Source organism: Equus caballus, chromosome 8 (assembly GCF_041296265.1).
Source record: "Equus caballus isolate H_3958 breed thoroughbred chromosome 8, TB-T2T, whole genome shotgun sequence".
Taxonomy (NCBI): Eukaryota; Metazoa; Chordata; class Mammalia; order Perissodactyla; family Equidae; genus Equus; species Equus caballus.
Window position 1 is genome coordinate 21,569,618 of NC_091691.1, and position 17,635 is coordinate 21,587,252.

Genomic DNA, 17,635 nt, shown 5'->3' on the forward strand with positions numbered 1-17,635 from the left:
GATGGGGACCTGATCCGGAGGGCAGTGGAGAACCATGGAAGGCTTTTAAATAGGGGCGGGATGGAATCAGACTCAATTTCTGTTCCATTCTCGTCAAGCTTCCCTGTTTTAGAGAAGAGCTACGAGATCCTAAACCAAGGGAAAGCCCCCCCAGCCGGTGTTTCAGACGAGCCGTTCGGCAAAGGCATGGCAGAGACTTACTAGTCAGAAAGACGACGTAACTCCAGGGCACGTGCTTGGAGAAGAAGTTCCCGCCTGCAAGACAGAGGGGCAGCGGCTCAAGAGGCGGGCCAGGCGTGCCCTCAGGACGGGCCAGGCCCCAGCCGGGGCTCACCTTTCAACATGAAGGTCTCCACGAGGATCCAGACCCCGTTGGCTGCCACCACCAAGTCTGCAACAGACAGGCCCGTTAACAGGCAAGGAAGGCACAGGCGGGCAAGGACGTCTGCAGGCCACAGCGGCAGCCCCTGGCTAACGTCCCGCTCTGGGAGATTCAGAGGGCAGGGCGGCTCCACATGCCATGACCCCTCTTTGCTTAGTGCCTGACCATGAGCTAAATCAACCCCTGGTTTCACCTAGAAAACAGCTACGGATTTTTAAAAACACACCCTCTGTGTCGCTGTAGGGAGACCAGCTAAGACGGGTCAGTAAAACCTACAAATTATTCCAAGTCAGTGTAAAAGATGGACAATATACCCAGGGTTTAAGGATTGAAAATGTTTGATTTTCCCCTAGAGAGGTCTGATTTTAAAACAATTGCATGAACTAGTTAGCAAAATCTGCATATGGGTTTGGCCGCTCACTCAGCAATCCCACTTCTGGGGATCCATCCCCAAGAGACACTCGCAAAAACACAAAACAAGGTAAACTGAAAGTTATTCACTAAAGAACTATGTGTGATAGCAAAAAGCTAGGAATAACCTAAACGATCGATAGGGGACTCGCTGAGTGAACTATGATACGTTCACAAAATGGTGTGCTGTCAACTATAAGAAGAAACAAGCAACATCTCCCTCTAGCAATATGGACTGGTCTCCAGGATATACTGTTAACTGGCAAAAGCAAGGTGGGAAAAACGTGTGTAAAGTCTGCTATCGTTTATTTAAGACAGGGGGATATGCATATATATGCATCTACTTATAGTTTTTAAAAAATGGAAGGATAAACCATGATAAAAGTTACCCATTGTGGGAGGTGTCAGGATATAAACGAAATGTCCTTGAATATACTTTGTTTTGTAGATCTGACTTAGAACCATATAAATATTTTATATAATTACACAACAAAATTAAATATAAAAAGTAACCCCTAAAAATAAAAAATAACATGAAATAAAGAAACCTAAATGTGTATCCAGATGGGGACACTGCTGCCCAGAGAACTAGCCCAGGCGACCTTAACACACAGTCATCTGAATGTCCATCCTGGAGCGGGGTTTCTAGAATCACGTTGTTGGGGTTGTTGATATTGTTTCTCAGAGTCTATTGTGTGTGTACTGTGGGATAAAGCAAATGAGTAATTTGTGTTAGTGTTGTTGGGAACCAGGATTTTAAGACGGAAATCTAGATATGAAAGAATGACGAAGTTAGGTGAAAACCCTATAGTCCTGAACTTGAATTAGAAATATCAGAATAAACTTACAATACAGTTCATCTTCAAAAAATCAAAACCCTACCTTTGTCCATGGAAAGACCTAGAAACAATAACCAACTGCAAGCAATGAGCAGCTCTAGCATCTTAGATTGTGGTCTCTAAACACCATTTCTCATTAAATGGAACCAGAGCTTCCTAGAAAGACTGAATCCAGTCAAGCCTCTAGATTAGTACCGTCCAAGAGAACTTTCCAGGACCACGGAAATCTCATCTGTGCTGTCCAAGACATCAGCCGTATGTGGTTATCGAGCACTTGAAATGTGGCTATTGCGACTGAGGAACTGAATTTTTAATTTTAGTTAGCTTAAATTTAAATAGCCGCTTGTGGCTAGTGGCTACCACATTGGATGACACAGCTCTAGATATAAAAAATTAGATAAATATCAAATATATCAAGTATATATACCGGATATGAGCCAACTATATATACCAAATTATAGGAAATAAGCCACAGAGGAACATGCAAAAACAAGACTACAGGACAAACAATCCTATTTCTTCAACTAAATATTGCAAGAGAGAGGAAAGGGATGGAAGAGAAGCTTCTAGATTAAAACTGACTTAGGTGACATAGCAACCAATCCCTCTCTGTGGTTCTGGAATTTGCTTCCAAAACTCCAGGTCTAGAGAGGGAACAAGGAGCCAAGTGAGAGTACAGATGGACAAGAAAGACTGGCGTGAGAGGGTGACTGTCGAAGCCGGGTGGTGGGTACGCGGATGCTCATTATAACCTCTCACTCTTAGGCATGCTGGGCATTTTCCGTAAGCAACCACACGGCTGCAGGACCACTCTCGCAATCACCTCTCCACCCTCTGGAACGTAAAAGACACGGGAGGAAAGGGGCCTAGAGCTGTGATGTTTCACTTACACATGAAATACTGGAAGGCCTTGGACTTCACAAGGATATTAATTCCTATTTGAAGAGAAGAAATGTTAACATGGATATTTTCATGTGCTAGTACACATTCTCCACGACACACTTCGTGCACGTGAGCAACACGGTAGTTATGCCGGGGGCGGAAAGGAAGGGCCCGCTCTAAGGGTGACAGCACGCTTGGGCTCGGACCCCCGGACCAGACTGCACTGACAACAGCTGCTCCAGGGGAGCCCGGACGGAGCAGAGCAAAGCCGGGCTGGCCACTGCTGAAACTCGCTTGCTGCTGGCCCGGCCCAGGCTACGTATTCAGCCGCTTGAGTAACTATCATCCAGTGCAATGGAAAACCCTCGAAAGAACATGGGATAACAGCCGTGCCCGAAGCCCTAGCTGTGGTTGAAGTCATGAGACACTTCACTCTCGTTCCTAACAGCCCAGACCCGGGCTTCAGCTGTTGCACGGGAACTTCCCTGGGAGCTAACCTACCCCCATGCGGAACTTCAAAACTGGCATTAAATTACAGGGCAACGACTAGGTAAATAACATGGGCAGTTTGATTTTAAACTTTTGAATCTTATACTATGTAGGAAACCATACTACATCCTCTCCTGCCGCAGGAGGACGGTCAGAACACGTCACCTGATAAAAAGGCAGGTTTGAGAATAGAGTATTTAATGCAATCCCAGCACTCTTTTAAAAATGCACACAACAATAACCAACAACAGAAGGGAGCACGTCAGAGAATTAACAGTGGTTACCTCTGTGTGGGAAGTCTTCATTCCTTCTAACTATCCCACTTTGTCAATTTCCTTCAATGAGTATCTATTCCACAAATGTCTTGGTTTGGGTTTTAAGCTACCGATTTCCCTGCTGGGGTAACCACACTCTCTCTGTCCCTTTTATACACACAGACATTCAGACACACATATGCACGCACACACACACCGCCCCCCCGAGCATTCTTCCAATGCCGTCTGTGCTCTCTGGAAAGCTCCAGCTGTGCCCAGCTGCCCAGACGCCACAGCCAAGGCGAGCTTACCTTTGAAGATGAGGAAGGCCGTCCTAGGGAGCGCATCGAACCAGTGCTCTCTGTTGCTCTTGGCCTGGCCAGGAAACAGGGCCATGGGAGAGGGGGCGTTAGGACCAGTGACCAGAACCTAGCCTGAGGGACCAGGATGCCGCTTTCCTTCCCTGCCGGCCCAGCTAACTTGGGGAGCAAGGAAAACACTCAGGGATCTAAATAACAACGAAGACAGCCAAGGTTTATGAGCAGTGAACTGGCCATGCACACGCGTTATGATTATACAATCCTGAACATAACTCTGTAGGTGGGGCTTCCCACTGTCCCACTGCCCAGGTGAGACAAGCCTGATGTCACACGGCGACTAATGGGGTCTGAGATTTGATGCTCTTAACCAGGACACTGCATGGCAAATGTAAGGCCAACTGAGGGGGCCGGGGGCCACCTGTCATCCCTGCAGTGCCAGCGCCAGGCCGAGAGCTGAGCTCTTCGAGCAGGAAGGAGCTGGACCTCCAGGCACCTCTCGGCCTTGTCCCCCCATGGAACCGTCTGCCCACTCCCTCTCCAGTCTCACAGGAGCTCTCACCTTCCACTTCAAGGCAGCGACTTCGTAGATATCATAAAAGTCCTTGAGGCTGTCATAGGCAACATGAAAAGGCAAAAAAATCAGAACAGTTCCCACTGAGCCTCAGGTCTGTCACTCACCTGCCTGCGGTCACTTTAAGGGGGGTGGGGGGAGGGGACATCCGGGAGCCCCAGCACATCAGTGCCCAGGGGACCCGTACCCGCAGACCTTTCCTCTCCTTCCTCCAGGGGCTATGAAGACTTAATCCACTCAGTCTACACTGACTAGGGACAGCTTCAATCTCCTGGATTACTGTAATTCTTGGACAGACAGGGTCCGAGCCTCCTTCAGCACAGGACTTAACGAAAAAACTGGGACTGCCAGCTCAGCCCAGAGGGAGCTCGCTCTCGTCTCTGCAGATGGCCTCCTTCTTTCTGAGCCAAAAAGAAGAGTTTGGGTCATCAGCAGTCTAAAAGACCAATGCGGCCCACGGAGGGCTCAGGGCCAGTTCTTCAAGGCTGTGCAGGGGGTGGGGGCTGGGGGGGTGCGTGTGTCTGTGTGTGTTCGCCCCCTCTGTGGATGTGCTCGCATGGGACTGCCCCACCTCACGCAGGGCTCGAGGGTAGACAGCTGGCCAGTCCATCTCAGGAGCCATTCCCTTTTTTGTCAAGCCAGCTTCAACTGGATTTGGGTTGGATTTTTGTCAGTGGCAAAAAGAACCCTCCCGAATATGGTTTACGTGTGTAAGACTCTCTGTGAAGAACTAAAGTCCCCAACGAGCCTCTGCCCACCCCCTGCCGGTGCCTCTGTGAATGCCTGTCCCACCGCACCGGCCGCTTGGCGTCCCCCCTCACCTGAGCAGAGGTGTGTTGCTCTGATTCAGCGCCTTGAAAGTGAGATAGCGCTCCCCGGCACTCATCCGGGGCTTGTAGAAACGCATCAGGCCTTCAAACTGCCTGTAGGAGATGCCGGCGGGCTTCTGCGGGAGAGGGAAGGTGTATTCCCACGTGAAACACAGGGACACATAGAGCCCAGACCACTCTCCTCTCAGGGGCAGCCACTGCGGCCGCGCAGCACACACAGGATCCCAGGGCGCCCTGTGCTTTCTTGCTCTCCCAAGGGCAGGACTTCTAGTTTCTGAAGCTGCTGGCCCTGCCATGCTTAGGGGCTGCTTGGGGCGAGGGAGGGAGAGCAGGACCAACCCCTCCCGGCCCAGCCCCCTCCTCCCTACCCGCTGGCTGACGAGCAGGCGGTAGGCATGCTGGATAGCGGTCCGCTTATGCAGCAGCAAAGACTTGAACTTGCGTTTCTCGATGTCATTGAAGGTGTCGAACACCACGGCCAGAAGCTGTGAGGGAAAAGCACAGAGACCTGGCTTCCCTGCGTGGTGGGGCCTCAGCGGGTCGGGGAGGTCATTCTCTGCCTCCAGAGAAGTGGGGCTGCAGGAGACCCTCCCACCGCCCCTCGCGGGGCAGAAGTTTGCCTCCTTCTCAGCAGAGGCGGGCATTCACTGCCACTGGTCAATTCCTCTCTTCAGATACGAGAAGATGCTGTCACTACATTTCCCCCGGGTTCTTCTCTCCACCCTCAGCTCGTCCCTGGCGGGCAGTTTTATGGGGGGAGAAGGAAGCAGCGAGAGGAACACGCAGGGTTCCACGCCCAGTTCAGCTCAGTGTAATGGCTGGGGAGGCCGTGTGTCCATGCTGTTCTCCAGCCTCGGGGCAGGAAGGAACGCATTGTGCAGGCACTTCCCTCCTGGGGAGTCCTAGCTTCAAGCCGGCCCCCAGAACAGGGAAAAAGAAGCCTGCCCTGGAGGGCATGACATTCTGGAACCGCCTGATCCCAAGTTAGCACCCTAACAACACGGGCTGCATTATCAAAGGGCAACGGGAAGGTGGAAGCAGAATCTGAAAGACGCCTTTATGGAAACACTTTCTTTTTCTTCCAAAAATATTTCAAGGGAAACTCTTGTCCTTTCTACCCCTTCAGATTGGTCCTCCACTTTTTTTTCCTTTAGGTCAAGGGAGGGTCAGCAAACTTTTTCTATAAAAAGCCAGACAGCAAATATTTTAGGCTCTGAAGACCAGATGGTCTCTGTCGAAAGTATTCAACCCTGCAGTTGTAGCAGGAAATCAGCCACCGATGATACATAAACAAATGGGCACGGCTGTGTGCCAATAAAACTTTATTTACAAGAACAGGCGGTGGGCTGGCTTTGGCCAGCGGGCTGCAGTTTGCTGACCCACGCCGTAGATTTTCACAGCTCTCAATACATTACGAATTCAAACAAATAAATTACACATAATATATTTTTATGATTCTAAACTAACAAGAGCATAGAAGAATTGTAACATGTATAAACAGATCACCAACACATTTTTTTGGTTTTGAGGAATTAAAAAAAATTTTTTTCCTTTTTAAGACTTCAGATCTTTAGATTTACAAATCTATCCCAGAGAGTGTCTTCCTCTTCTCTCCCGGGCCTGACTGGTGACGGGTGGGAGACTGCTCTTTGGAAGTATAAAATAAAGGGCGGGCTTGATACAAGCCTCTCCCTGATGATTGGGGCACTGACGTGGGGTCTGGGCACCGGCCTCGTGGCCTGGTCTCGGAGGTGATCTGCTGATGGCAGGAATGTCCCTGGTGCTAGCCAAGCCTCCTCGAACACCTCCAAAACTCCCGGTGGACATGGGACTGCATATCTTCCTTAAACAAATGTGTCTGCACTGCATTTTCTGACGGTTCATGATAAATGGGGTGGGAATGCACCAGACATTCCTGGCAGGCGGTGCAGTGGGATGCAGAGGCTAAGAGCAGCGCTCTGGAATCAGGCCGCTCCCCAGGCCACCCTGAGCTGTGCAGCCATGGGCAAGTCGCTCTGTCAGTCTGATCCTCAGTTTCCTCATCTATAAATTGAGAATCCTAATAGCACCTCCAGGGCCTTGCATTACATCATTGAATCCTCTCACACAAAGCACTCTGCATGGTGCTAAGACTTAATAAGTGCCAGCTTTTATCGTTATGATACACATCTGCCGTGAGAACGAGAAGGTCGCAGGGCAGCCCTGGCTCACACTTGGGCACTCTCAGCAGTACCAACCCAGGGAGGCTGCTACCGCGATAACCAGCTGACCTCAGTCCCAACAGGGTGGCCCCCGCCACACACTCGACTACAATCTGCACCGTCCTTCCCCCACATTCGGCCCTCTGAGGCCGACGGCAGTCCCTTCTTCTCCATGCCCACAGCGCCCAGCACCGTGCTGGCTGGACAGGCTGCTCCAGTGGAGCGCGAGGCCCCGCGACTCACCAGGTTCATGATGAAGTACAGCTCGATGGAGAGGTACACGATGAAGAAGACACAGGACCAGGGGTTCCGGGAGTAGGACGGCATCATCACATCTGGGAAACTGCATTTGCAGAGCGTCAGCCGCAGGCCTGCCTCTGCTGGTCTCCATCTTCTCAAAGGACACCCCTCTTTTCTGCCTTCCCGGCCCATGCCCCCTTCCCCCACTCTCAGACCACAGGCTTCGAGCTCACCAGGCCACTCCCACCCCTCCAGTGCCCCAAGCACCCGCCTGGACTGAGACCTGGAACATTCGCAGCTGAAAAGAGGAGACCCCGGGCACTAGCAGAGGGCGGGAGCCCAAGCAGAGCCCGGACTTACTTGGCCGTGGTCAGAAGGACGAAGAGACTGACGATGCTGTTCTCCAGGGTGCTGAAGTACTGCGCGGGAAGGGAGGCAGAGGAACGCGCTGGCACCACTCCGAGGGTGCGCACCAGCCAGGAACAGGCAGCGATGGGCCTCCCGGAGCACCCGGCCCTTCCGCCTCCCACCACCCTCCTCCACCCAAGGAGCCCTGCAGGATGGCGACAAAGGAGCAAACGTGGAGTCTGGAGGCAGACACTGAGTCTGGGACTCCCGCCCCAGAGAATCGCATGTTTGTACTATTAGCCTGGCTCTTCCCCACCCTCCTCTGCCCGAAAGTTCCAATGTTCCAGATCTGACCCTGGAAACATCCCTCTCAAGGACAGGAAAGGAGATCCTCTTAGCACTCGAGGAAGGAAACAGCTCAAGTCTGGGTGCCGGGGACTTTCAGATGCCATAGCTATGACGAGAACCCAGGCAGGGCATCCCTTCCTAAGGGCCAGGAGGTCCGACCAGCCACCCTGTCTGAGGGGAAAGGCCTCCCATCAAGGAACAAACAGACAAACATGCTGATTACTCACAGGATCTGAAGGATTAGGGGAGAACAAGTAGAAACCTAGGTGGTGGAAAACAGATTGGAAAGAAGGTTAGAGCAGAGGTCCCAAACACAGATGTCAGAGGATCGGGCGATACATGTAACTAAGTGCAGTGGGCCGAGGGTGAGCAACAGGGAGCGGTGGGGACTGCGGCACTCCAGAGAACCTCTGCCAGAGGGCGCGGGTACTACGGGCCCTGGACGACCGCTGCCATTTGGGAATGTGGCCTGAGTACTGTCAAGTCTACTATTAAAAAGGGAGGGCCGGCCCGGTGGGGTAGTGGTTAAGTTCACGTGCCCTGCTTCAGTGGCCCCGGGATTCACGGGTTCTGATCTCAGGTACAGAGCTACACACCACTCGTCAAGCTATGCGGCGGCAGACATCCCACATATACAGAAGAGGAAGATTGGCATGGATGTTAGCTCAGGGACAATCTTCCTGACCAAAAAAAAAAAAAAGGCAGGAAATCTGTATTTTTGTGTAAAAATCTAATTTTGAAATGCAGGCTCAACACTTCCAGACCATACGAAACTCACCCATAGGCTGGATTTGGCATCCAGACTGCCAGTTTGCAATCTCTGATTTTGAGAACGTGACAGCCAAGTAACAATTCCAAAGGGACCCTGCTATTCCCCTGTAGCCAAGGGTCCTGGGGTGGGAGCACCATGAATTTCCTCCCCCTCAGAACGGGCTATTCCCCCGAGTCCTTGGAATCCTGAGTGGGAAAAGGGAGGCACTCTAACCTCAGGGGAAGTCAGCCCCCTTGGAGCACAAAAGAAATTCTATGGAGTGGGGTTGGGAGGGTAGGGGGAGTGGGAGCCAACAGCTCATACAGAGCAGTCACCAGGGCCCGAGCTGGCCTGAGAGCCAGGGCTCTCTGCTCCCACTGTCTTTGCCATCCCGGCACGAGAGAAGGGGCCTCGGGCCTCCAAGCCATGTCCCGGGATCGCCGCTGGCTGAGCCCCGTGTCTGGACGTGGGTGTCGCATGATACTTGGCCTTGTCTGAGGAGGCGAGGCCTCCTGAGGGTCAGAAAGGCCACGACCTGCTTTTCTATTGAGTGAAGCTGAAGCGTGCAGACCCCATCCAGGCACACGCTGTGGAGACACTCTCAGGAAACACGCGCGTTCACTGCAGTGTGATTTGTGAGTGAAAAATAACCACCAACAGAACAGATGAACAAATCTGGGTGTACTCACATAACGGGTCGCTATACTCCAGTGACAATGAATGAACTCATCTACATGGAGCAGCGTGAATGCACTTCAAAACACAGCGTTGGGCAGAAGAGCGACTTGCAGGAGGGGACACACACATTATGGACCATCTATACAGAACTTTCAACGTGCAAAGCAATACCGTCTATTTGGTGCTGAAGGAAACCTGAGTATACAGTAAGACCACGACCTGCACGGCAATGATCAGCTCAGGACGGGGAGCCCAGGGTGGGGGAATGGAGACGACGGAAGGGTCCAGAGGCGCCTTCCAGTTTACTCCTGATACTTCATTTCCTAAGCTGGAGTCTGTGGGGGTTATGTCACTCGCAGAACCTTTCCGAGCTTCTAAAACTGTCCAGTGCACCTTTCGTCCACTCTGAATTTGGTTTTAGAGACCGCCAGGTCCTGGGCGAGGGAACTCACCAAGGATGGCGAAAATGATCATGAAGAAGAGCAGCAGCAGGAGGATGTCCACGAAGGGCGGCAGCGACTGGAAGATCTGCCGCAGGTTCCTGGGCGACAGACGGGGCGGGGTGAGGCTCGGCGGGGCGGGGCCCTCAGGGGGGTCTCTCGTCTGCGGGGCCCTCAGGGGGATCTCTCGTCTGCGGGGCCCTCAGGGGGGATCTCTCATCTGCGTGGGCCCTCGGGGGGATCTCTCATCTGCATGGGCTCCTCAGGGGGGATCTCTCGTCTGCGTGGGCCCTCAGGGGGGATCTCTCATCTGCGTGGGCCCTCAGGGGGGATCTCTCATCTGCGTGGGCCCTCAGGGGGGATCTCTCATCTGCGTGGGCCCTCAGGGGGGATCTCTCATCTGCGTGGGCCCTCAGGGGGGATCTCTCATCTGCGTGGGCCCTCAGGGGGGATCTCTCATCTGCGTGGGCCCTCAGGGGGGATCTCTCATCTGCGTGGGCCCTCAGGGGGGATCTCTCATCTGCGTGGGCCCTCAGGGGGATCTCTCGTCTGCGGGGCCCTCAGGGGGGATCTCTCATCTGCATGGGCTCCTCAGGGGGGATCTCTCGTCTGCGGGGCCCTCAGGGGGATCTCTCGTCTGCGGGGCCCTCAGGGGGATCTCTCGTCTGCGGGGCCCTCAGGGGGATCTCTCGTCTGCGGGGCCCTCAGGGGGGATCTCTCATCTGCGTGGGCTCCTCAGGGGGGGATCTCTCATCTGCGTGGGCCCTCAGGGGGGATCTCTCATCTGCGTGGGCCCTCAGGGGGGATCTCTCGTCTGCGGGGGCCCTCAGGGGGGATCTCTCATCTGTGTGGGCCCTCAGGGGGGGAAATCTCTCTTCTGTCTGGGGTTCCTGAGTTTAGGATCTCTCGACTGTCTGGGGTTCCTCATTGGGGGCATCTTGTCTGTCTGGGTCTCCTCAATGGGGTGTCTCTCATCTGTGTGGGCTCCTCAGTGGGGGATCTCTCATCTGTGTGGGCTCCTCAGTGGGGGATCTCTCATCTGCGTGGGCTCCTCAGAGGGGGATCTCTCATCTGCGTGGGCTCCTCAGGGGGGGATCTCTCATCTGTGTGGGCTCCTCAGTGGGGGATCTCTCATCTGCATGGGCTCCTCAGGGGGGGATCTCTCATCTGTGTGGCCCCTCAGTGGGGATCTCTTGTCTGTGTGGGGCTCCTCAGTGGGGTACACTCTTGTGGAGATGGGAGCCTGGTGCTCCTGACTGACAGAACACTAACTGCCATCATACTTTGCTCTGTGATGTCACCCTTAGTGTTTTCCCAGACTTCCTCTCAGTTGGTGACATGTAAGAACAGGGGCTGGTGTAGGACACACACAGCCTCTCTTCCTCTTACAGAGTCCAAGCAAGCGAGTGTCCAGGAAGAGACGGAAGAGCAGAAGGCCACGGCAGGGCCTTGGGTGCAAAGTCAGCTTCCACAAGCGGGATGTGGGATGCAAGAAGACAGTTCAGGGCCACTTAGTCCTGGGACACCTGTTTCCAGCCTTAAGGACGGGCCCGGTGAATAAACTGCCAGCCCATTCTCATCAAAGTACCCTAGCCAAGAGATTTTCCAGATGGAGTCTTCAGAACTAAGTTTAACTCCAGGCCCCCGGCCTGGTTTGAGTTAAGTCACCAGTCTCGGTGGAGGTGCCAGCACACCCTGCTGAGTCACACGGACTCTGCCAAGTCGCCTGCTTTAGGCTGCCCCTGCTGCTGTGTTTGGGCGGGTAACATGCTCAGAGAGAGCAGCCGGCCCCAGAAGGCTGCAGGGAGACGGGAAAGAACCCCAGACCTGGAGTCAGGAGCTCTGAGCTGCAGCAGGAGCACCCGCTTCCTCTGTGTGGGTCACACGGCAGAGGGAAATGAGTGCCCACAGCTGATCTACGCGCAGGACCGATCTGCTCACCACTTGACTCACTGGGTCTGCTCCACTGGCCCAGAGGGCCGGGCCAGGCCATAAGCGCGACTGTGTGAGCAGCTCCTCCCCGGGCCTTACCGCCGGACACCGCCGCAGTACCGACAGTCCACCAGAAAGATGCAGCGCAGCGCCCGGGTCACCCGCATGTGTGACGTCTGCCGTACCAACACCACGATGGCCTCAATGAACTGCACCACCAGCACGGAGGTCTGCGGGCGGACAGGCACGGGGTACCGTCAGCTCCCCAACCCAGCCCGCTCCCCAATACCTCGAACTGAGGGCTGCCTGGATACGGTCCCCTGTGGCCTTGAACGGCCCTTCCCTTCTCTCCAGCTCTCTCCTACCTCCCCCACATCAAGCAGCCCCTGGAGAGGAGCTGTCGGCTGCTGCACAGATGCGTGGACCCAGGAGAACGAACCCAAGAGGAACGCCCCCCGCAGTCAGTTAGCTGGCAGTCGCTGAGCAAGACCAGCACTTGCCCGGCCACATCCACCCGCCTTGGCTTTAGGCTCTCCCTACTCGCACCGTGAGCGCCCCTGAGGTCCGCGATGCATCTTGATCTCCAACTCCTCGGGCACATTCCCCAGATAAGAGTTCTTGGTTTTTACACTGCAAACCGCCACTCTGACCCATTCCTACTTACGCCTCTCTCTGCGGCCCCGAGAGCCGGTGTTCAATACTGGGTACTGATCAGCCTGCGCTTGGAGGCCAGACAGACCTGGGTTTGAATCCCAGCTCTGTGGGGTTTAGATCTTATTCTCTTCTGACTGGCTGGCCAGAAACTAGGAACAGTAATTCATCTCCTGCAAAGGTCGTCATGCCAGTGCTTGGCACGCACTAAACACTACATCACATTAGCTACTGTTGGCATCACCGTGACCTCCGGAGCGCGGATCTGCAAGGCTGGAAGCATGGCGAGGACAGGGACCCACGGTTACACTCAGGTGCAGGACTGGGCCCACCGGGGATGTGGAACTGAACTGAAGGCACGGGCTTGAAGGTGACATGGGAGAAAATGCTGTAAGGAGACAGACACGTCACCTTGACCATGGTCCGTTTGTGCCGGATGAAGGTATGGAGGCCCAGCCACCGCAACTTCATGCAGAGTTCGAACACCACCACCATCAGGGCGAACAGCTCCAGGGTCGCGTGGACCTGCAGCAGAGGGCGTGGAGATGTGGCATCAGCAGCCCTCTCCTGGCCCACTGGCGATCACACCCACTGCCTTTTTCCCTGGGGCTGGAGAGAGTGGGCAGGACTGCTCATCAGGTGTGTTGCCCACCTGGAGCCAAGGTGTGGCCACTGGTCCTAAGTGAGGCCATCAGATGGAGCCCCTGCCCCATCACCAGTGAGCGGACTCAGAGACACTGGGCGGGGGGCTGCACTCACTTCAGCAGGGACCCCAGGCGAGCCTGGTGAGCCACTGCTGCTCCTGAGGCCTGTATGGCCTCCCAGGGTCTCTCTGTTTGAAATCTGCTTGCTGGGTCTGCCCTTCCAGAATGTTCCCGTTCAGGCTTGAGTCAGCCTGAGAGACGGCTATCTGGTGCCTGCCCTCCGAGAGCCATGGCTCCCGCCCTGCGGACACTCACGTAAATGCCCAGCCGGAGCGCGGGGACGGCTGGGGCCTCGCACAGGGAGAGCAGCAGCAGGAGCAGGGCCGTGGACAGCTCCATCAGGTAGAAGAGGTGGTTGTGTGCGAAGAGGTAGGCCGCCAGCGCTCTGGCATCCTTGGGGTGGGTGAAGAACTTGTCGTTATTCTCGCCTTCCTGGAAATACAAGGGCAACGTGGGAAACGAGCCTCAAGAGGCCCCAGCACCAAAGAGGGGCCATGGGCAGGGGAGATAGGAAGGCCCCTGGCAGCTAAGAGAACATTGAGGCCAGAGATGGAAGAAGATGGAAAATCAACAGTATTATCTTCACAAAACTGCGCCCCAGTCAAGTCTCGCCCTTCCTGCTGATGGGGCTCAAAAGACACGCGGCTTCCTCAGGACCACCCGGAGGAACCAAAGGATCAAAAGTCCTGAGAGACTAAGAAGTAGTGAAGAAGCGGCACGTCTGATCCCGAGGCCACACTCCCCTCTCAGAAGGGTCTGCGGAATGGGAGGAGCTGGGGGTCTGGGGCAAACAGACGCTGAGTCCGGCTTCCTCCCTCCTCCCTGGGTAACACCGAGTTCCTTTGCCTTCTCCAACCAACAGTGGGATGACACGAGCACCTCCTCCCAGGGCCCCTGGGAGACACTGAGGCACACATCTGGCACACGTCAGCTCCCCGCAGATGCTCGCTATTAGTATCGTAAGTTACAGTAACGCTGAGATGAAAGGGAAGCCTGGGGGCACCTCGACTATACTCTGCTTGATTCAGGCTGCCCCGTGGCCCACTTCCGAATTAATGCTGCTATTTCTGCCTCATTTCCTAACCCTGCAAAAGGACGGGCCTTGTCCGCAAACAGTAATGAGACAGCGGCCGACCCTGACTGACGCCACCCCCAGGCACAGTGCTCAGCTCCTTGCCGAGCACTCAGCACTCGAGCACTCACTCGACACTCTGCTCCTGACCACTCCCCCTTCCAGCTGGCACTTTATTACCATTTGAGGGAGAGGGGAAATGGAGGCACAGGGAGCGTCAGGGGCGCCCGAGCTCAGAGTCAGGCAGTCCGATGCCAGCGTCCCTGCTCTCCTATCTACTGGCTTCCCACTGATGCTGCAGAAACTAAACTACACAGCCCTGGGAACGGTTCACTTGGGAGTACAAGCAGACAACACCCCACGGCCACTGCTGACCCTCCCTGTCAGGTCGGCTTTCTGGAGAGGGGGGTCTTCACCGCCTTCCTTGAGGTGTGGCCACCTCTTCAGCTTCATCACATTGGTACCCCGCCCACCAGCCAAGACATCATGAGTGCTCACTTGGCTAGTGCTTTGCATGCACCACTTCACCTCAGTGCTTCTCATCGGGGGGCAATGTTGCCCCCGCCCTCCCCCACCCAGCCTGGCATGGAGACGTGTTTGCTTGTCACACCTGGCAGGTGCTGCTGGCATCTAGTGGGTGAATTCCGAGGATGTTGCTCAACATCCCAAAATTCACAGGACAGACAGCCCCTCACCACACAGAATTATCAGCCCCCGATGTCCACAGGGCTGCGTTGAGAAAGCCTGACTCCTTCACTCCCAGCGCTAACACCCAGAGGAGACACTCTTCCCATCGGCTCCATCCTAGAGGAGGAACGTGGCAGGGCCAGAACAGACCCCCAGGTGCCCTCACCCAGAGCCCCTCTGAGAGCATTCCAGCCATCTTGGAACGCAGTCAGACCTTCAGCTACTCCAGGGATCGACTCTTCTGGGATGAGGCCACCTTGCCATCCTGACAAACCCTCATTCCAGGGAGGGCAAAACTAACACCTGCCACAGTGATTCTTGCAGAAGGTGCGGAGCCTGGCTAACAAGAAGCAGCATCTCTGGGCCCAGGGGTGGTATATGGTGCCGTGGAAAGAGCTGCGGCCTGGTGGGCTCCCGTGTCAGCCCAAGGCGGCTTCAGCTCGCCAGGCCTGTTGCAGAGCTAGGAAGGCAAGGGGTATTGTTGAGACCCACCTGACATGGTGCCTGGCACACACAGTAGGTGTTTAATAGATGTCTGGTAGGATCTCCCGCAAGAGATCACCTCCCCAGGCCCCAGCCTGGCCCTGAGACTGTCCAGGAGCTAGGAGGCGGGAGCTCGGACCTTGGCTGCCGTTTGCAGGGTAACTCTGAGTGAGTCACTTCCCTGAAGCTGGATCCGTCACTACCCTCCTTACCAAAACATAAAGACAAATCACAGACTCAACGGGGACAGGCCTGACAAAGGGAACAAACATCCCAGCGGTCAAACGGAGGGCCAGCTGGACAGGCCTCACTCATAGTCCTGTGATCTGGGCAGGGCTGTGGTTTTCCCCAGCACCACCATGGCTGGGGGACACCCACGGTGGCCTGGACGCTTCTGATTTGGATTACTAAAAAATGCAGTTCTCGGGTAATTTCTTCTGACAAACAGCCAGGAAGCAAGGTCTGGTTAGAGGAGACCACTGATGTGGGGGCTCAGATTTTACCTTGAGGACTTGGAATGGCCAGAGGGGAGGTGGAGGATGAGGTCTCCACCAACAAGGATGGAGTGAAATATTACCCACGTCACCAGATTCTCACCCAAACCCCGAGGAGAATGCTGGCCTTGCTTCCTGGCTGCTGATCATGAACTAGATTAGGAAAACTAAGAAGGCAGGCCAGTTGTACGTGACTTCCAGGCCCTCGCTCTCTGTTCCCTGAGGCAGAAGTCCACGCAGAAAACAAGTCCTGTCTCAGAGGCACCAGGCCCGCCGAGCACGTGGCTCCTGAGGGTGAGTGAGTTCGCAGGGAAAATCTGGGAAGAGAGGAAACTGCGGGCACCAGGCATCCTCAAAGCAGTGAAGGGCCAATTCTCCAAGGCTCCCAACAGCCTGGTGCAGGCGCCGAGCTGCAGCTCGAGTGCACAGCAGGCAGAGGAGAGCCATCGGACAACAGGCAAACCATCCTCCAGAAACAGCCACGAACTACTGTTCACAGGGATCTGAGTTCTGCTTTTATCTTTATTTTTTTAAATGATGCATTTTTGGTAAAATGATTCAAATCATATACAAGATTAGAAGGTAGTAAAAATTCCATCAGCCAAAGATAATCACCTTTAGTATTTAAATAGCTTTCCAGATGTGAATGGGCGTCTGTGCACACACATCCACAGGTATATGATGCTACATACATACCTACGCGTGTGTGTTTGGGGGTGTGTATATATACAGACATACACATAAATATACACACATACATGCTATGTAAGATTTATCATACTACACCCGCTGTTCTGTAACCTCCTTTTCCACAACCACATGGCCCATTTTCAAGTGGCTACATGTGGTCAGGTATAGAAATGAGGGAACAACGTAGAGAAGAAAGAACATCATTTGGAGGCTGATGGACGCAGTTTAAGTCCATGCTCTGCAACCTCCTAGGTGGGGGCTTTGGGCTCATCCAGCCCCTGAGTCTCAGCTGCTGGTCTGTAAAACGGGAGACGATCAAACTGCCTCAGAGGGTTGTCAGAAAGATTAGCAAGTGGCCACTCAAAGTTAGATCTTTTTATTACTAATATCCTCACCTGCTTAAGGAAAGAAGGAATTGTCAGGTTTCGGAAGTCCCCCAGGCCAGTCTAACTCGGTGTTCTGACCCATCCAAGCTCTTACCCAGCACCTGGTCAACCTCGGGGAAGGTGACCGTGACCCTGGGTGACCCTGCCAGATCATCCACAGGCGTGTTTGAGCTTTCCAAAATGTCCCTAACACATTCCTTTGCCTTCACCTGAGTACAACTATCTGCGATACTGCATAAAACACGAGAAACATACTGACAAGTAAATATTTGATTTTTATCAAATGAATATCTAAATTTTATTAAATCTTTAAAAAAAAATAACAAAACAAATACTTGCAATGGAGAGTTGCTTCAAAGAAAAAAGATTATGAAGAATTACCATTCAGATGAATTTAAGAAAAATTCCATCTCGTCACCCAAACCCTTAGTCAACGCACACCAGAAACTGAAATCTTATAGTGACAAGAATGGCGAGATTAAGATGACAATGCCACAGACAGTAAGACTGGCAGTTAAGAGGCAATATCTCCTTTGGAGAGTATTCGATACT

At 53.9% G+C, this 17,635-nt stretch overlaps 1 protein-coding gene across 5 annotated transcripts in view; it reads right to left on the minus strand.

Moving 5' to 3' along the window:
• The window catches only part of TPCN1 (two pore segment channel 1), a 60,418-nt gene that overhangs the window by 12,369 nt on the left and 30,414 nt on the right, over positions 1 to 17,635 (minus strand). For all 5 annotated transcript variants that reach the window (XM_023647114.2, XM_070275459.1, XM_070275458.1 and 2 more), the window contains 14 exons: positions 13,527 to 13,703; positions 12,979 to 13,092; positions 12,016 to 12,146; positions 9,997 to 10,085; positions 8,343 to 8,377; positions 7,780 to 7,838; positions 7,423 to 7,522; positions 5,347 to 5,463; positions 4,970 to 5,094; positions 4,137 to 4,185; positions 3,569 to 3,632; positions 2,523 to 2,567; positions 335 to 391; positions 202 to 255 (listed from right to left, as the gene is read on the minus strand). In XM_023647114.2, coding sequence (XP_023502882.2) covers positions 202 to 255; positions 335 to 391; positions 2,523 to 2,567; positions 3,569 to 3,632; positions 4,137 to 4,185; positions 4,970 to 5,094; positions 5,347 to 5,463; positions 7,423 to 7,522; positions 7,780 to 7,838; positions 8,343 to 8,377; positions 9,997 to 10,085; positions 12,016 to 12,146; positions 12,979 to 13,092; positions 13,527 to 13,703 — 1,216 coding nt within the window. The remainder of the gene's footprint in view (positions 1 to 201; positions 256 to 334; positions 392 to 2,522; positions 2,568 to 3,568; positions 3,633 to 4,136; positions 4,186 to 4,969; positions 5,095 to 5,346; positions 5,464 to 7,422; positions 7,523 to 7,779; positions 7,839 to 8,342; positions 8,378 to 9,996; positions 10,086 to 12,015; positions 12,147 to 12,978; positions 13,093 to 13,526; positions 13,704 to 17,635) is intronic.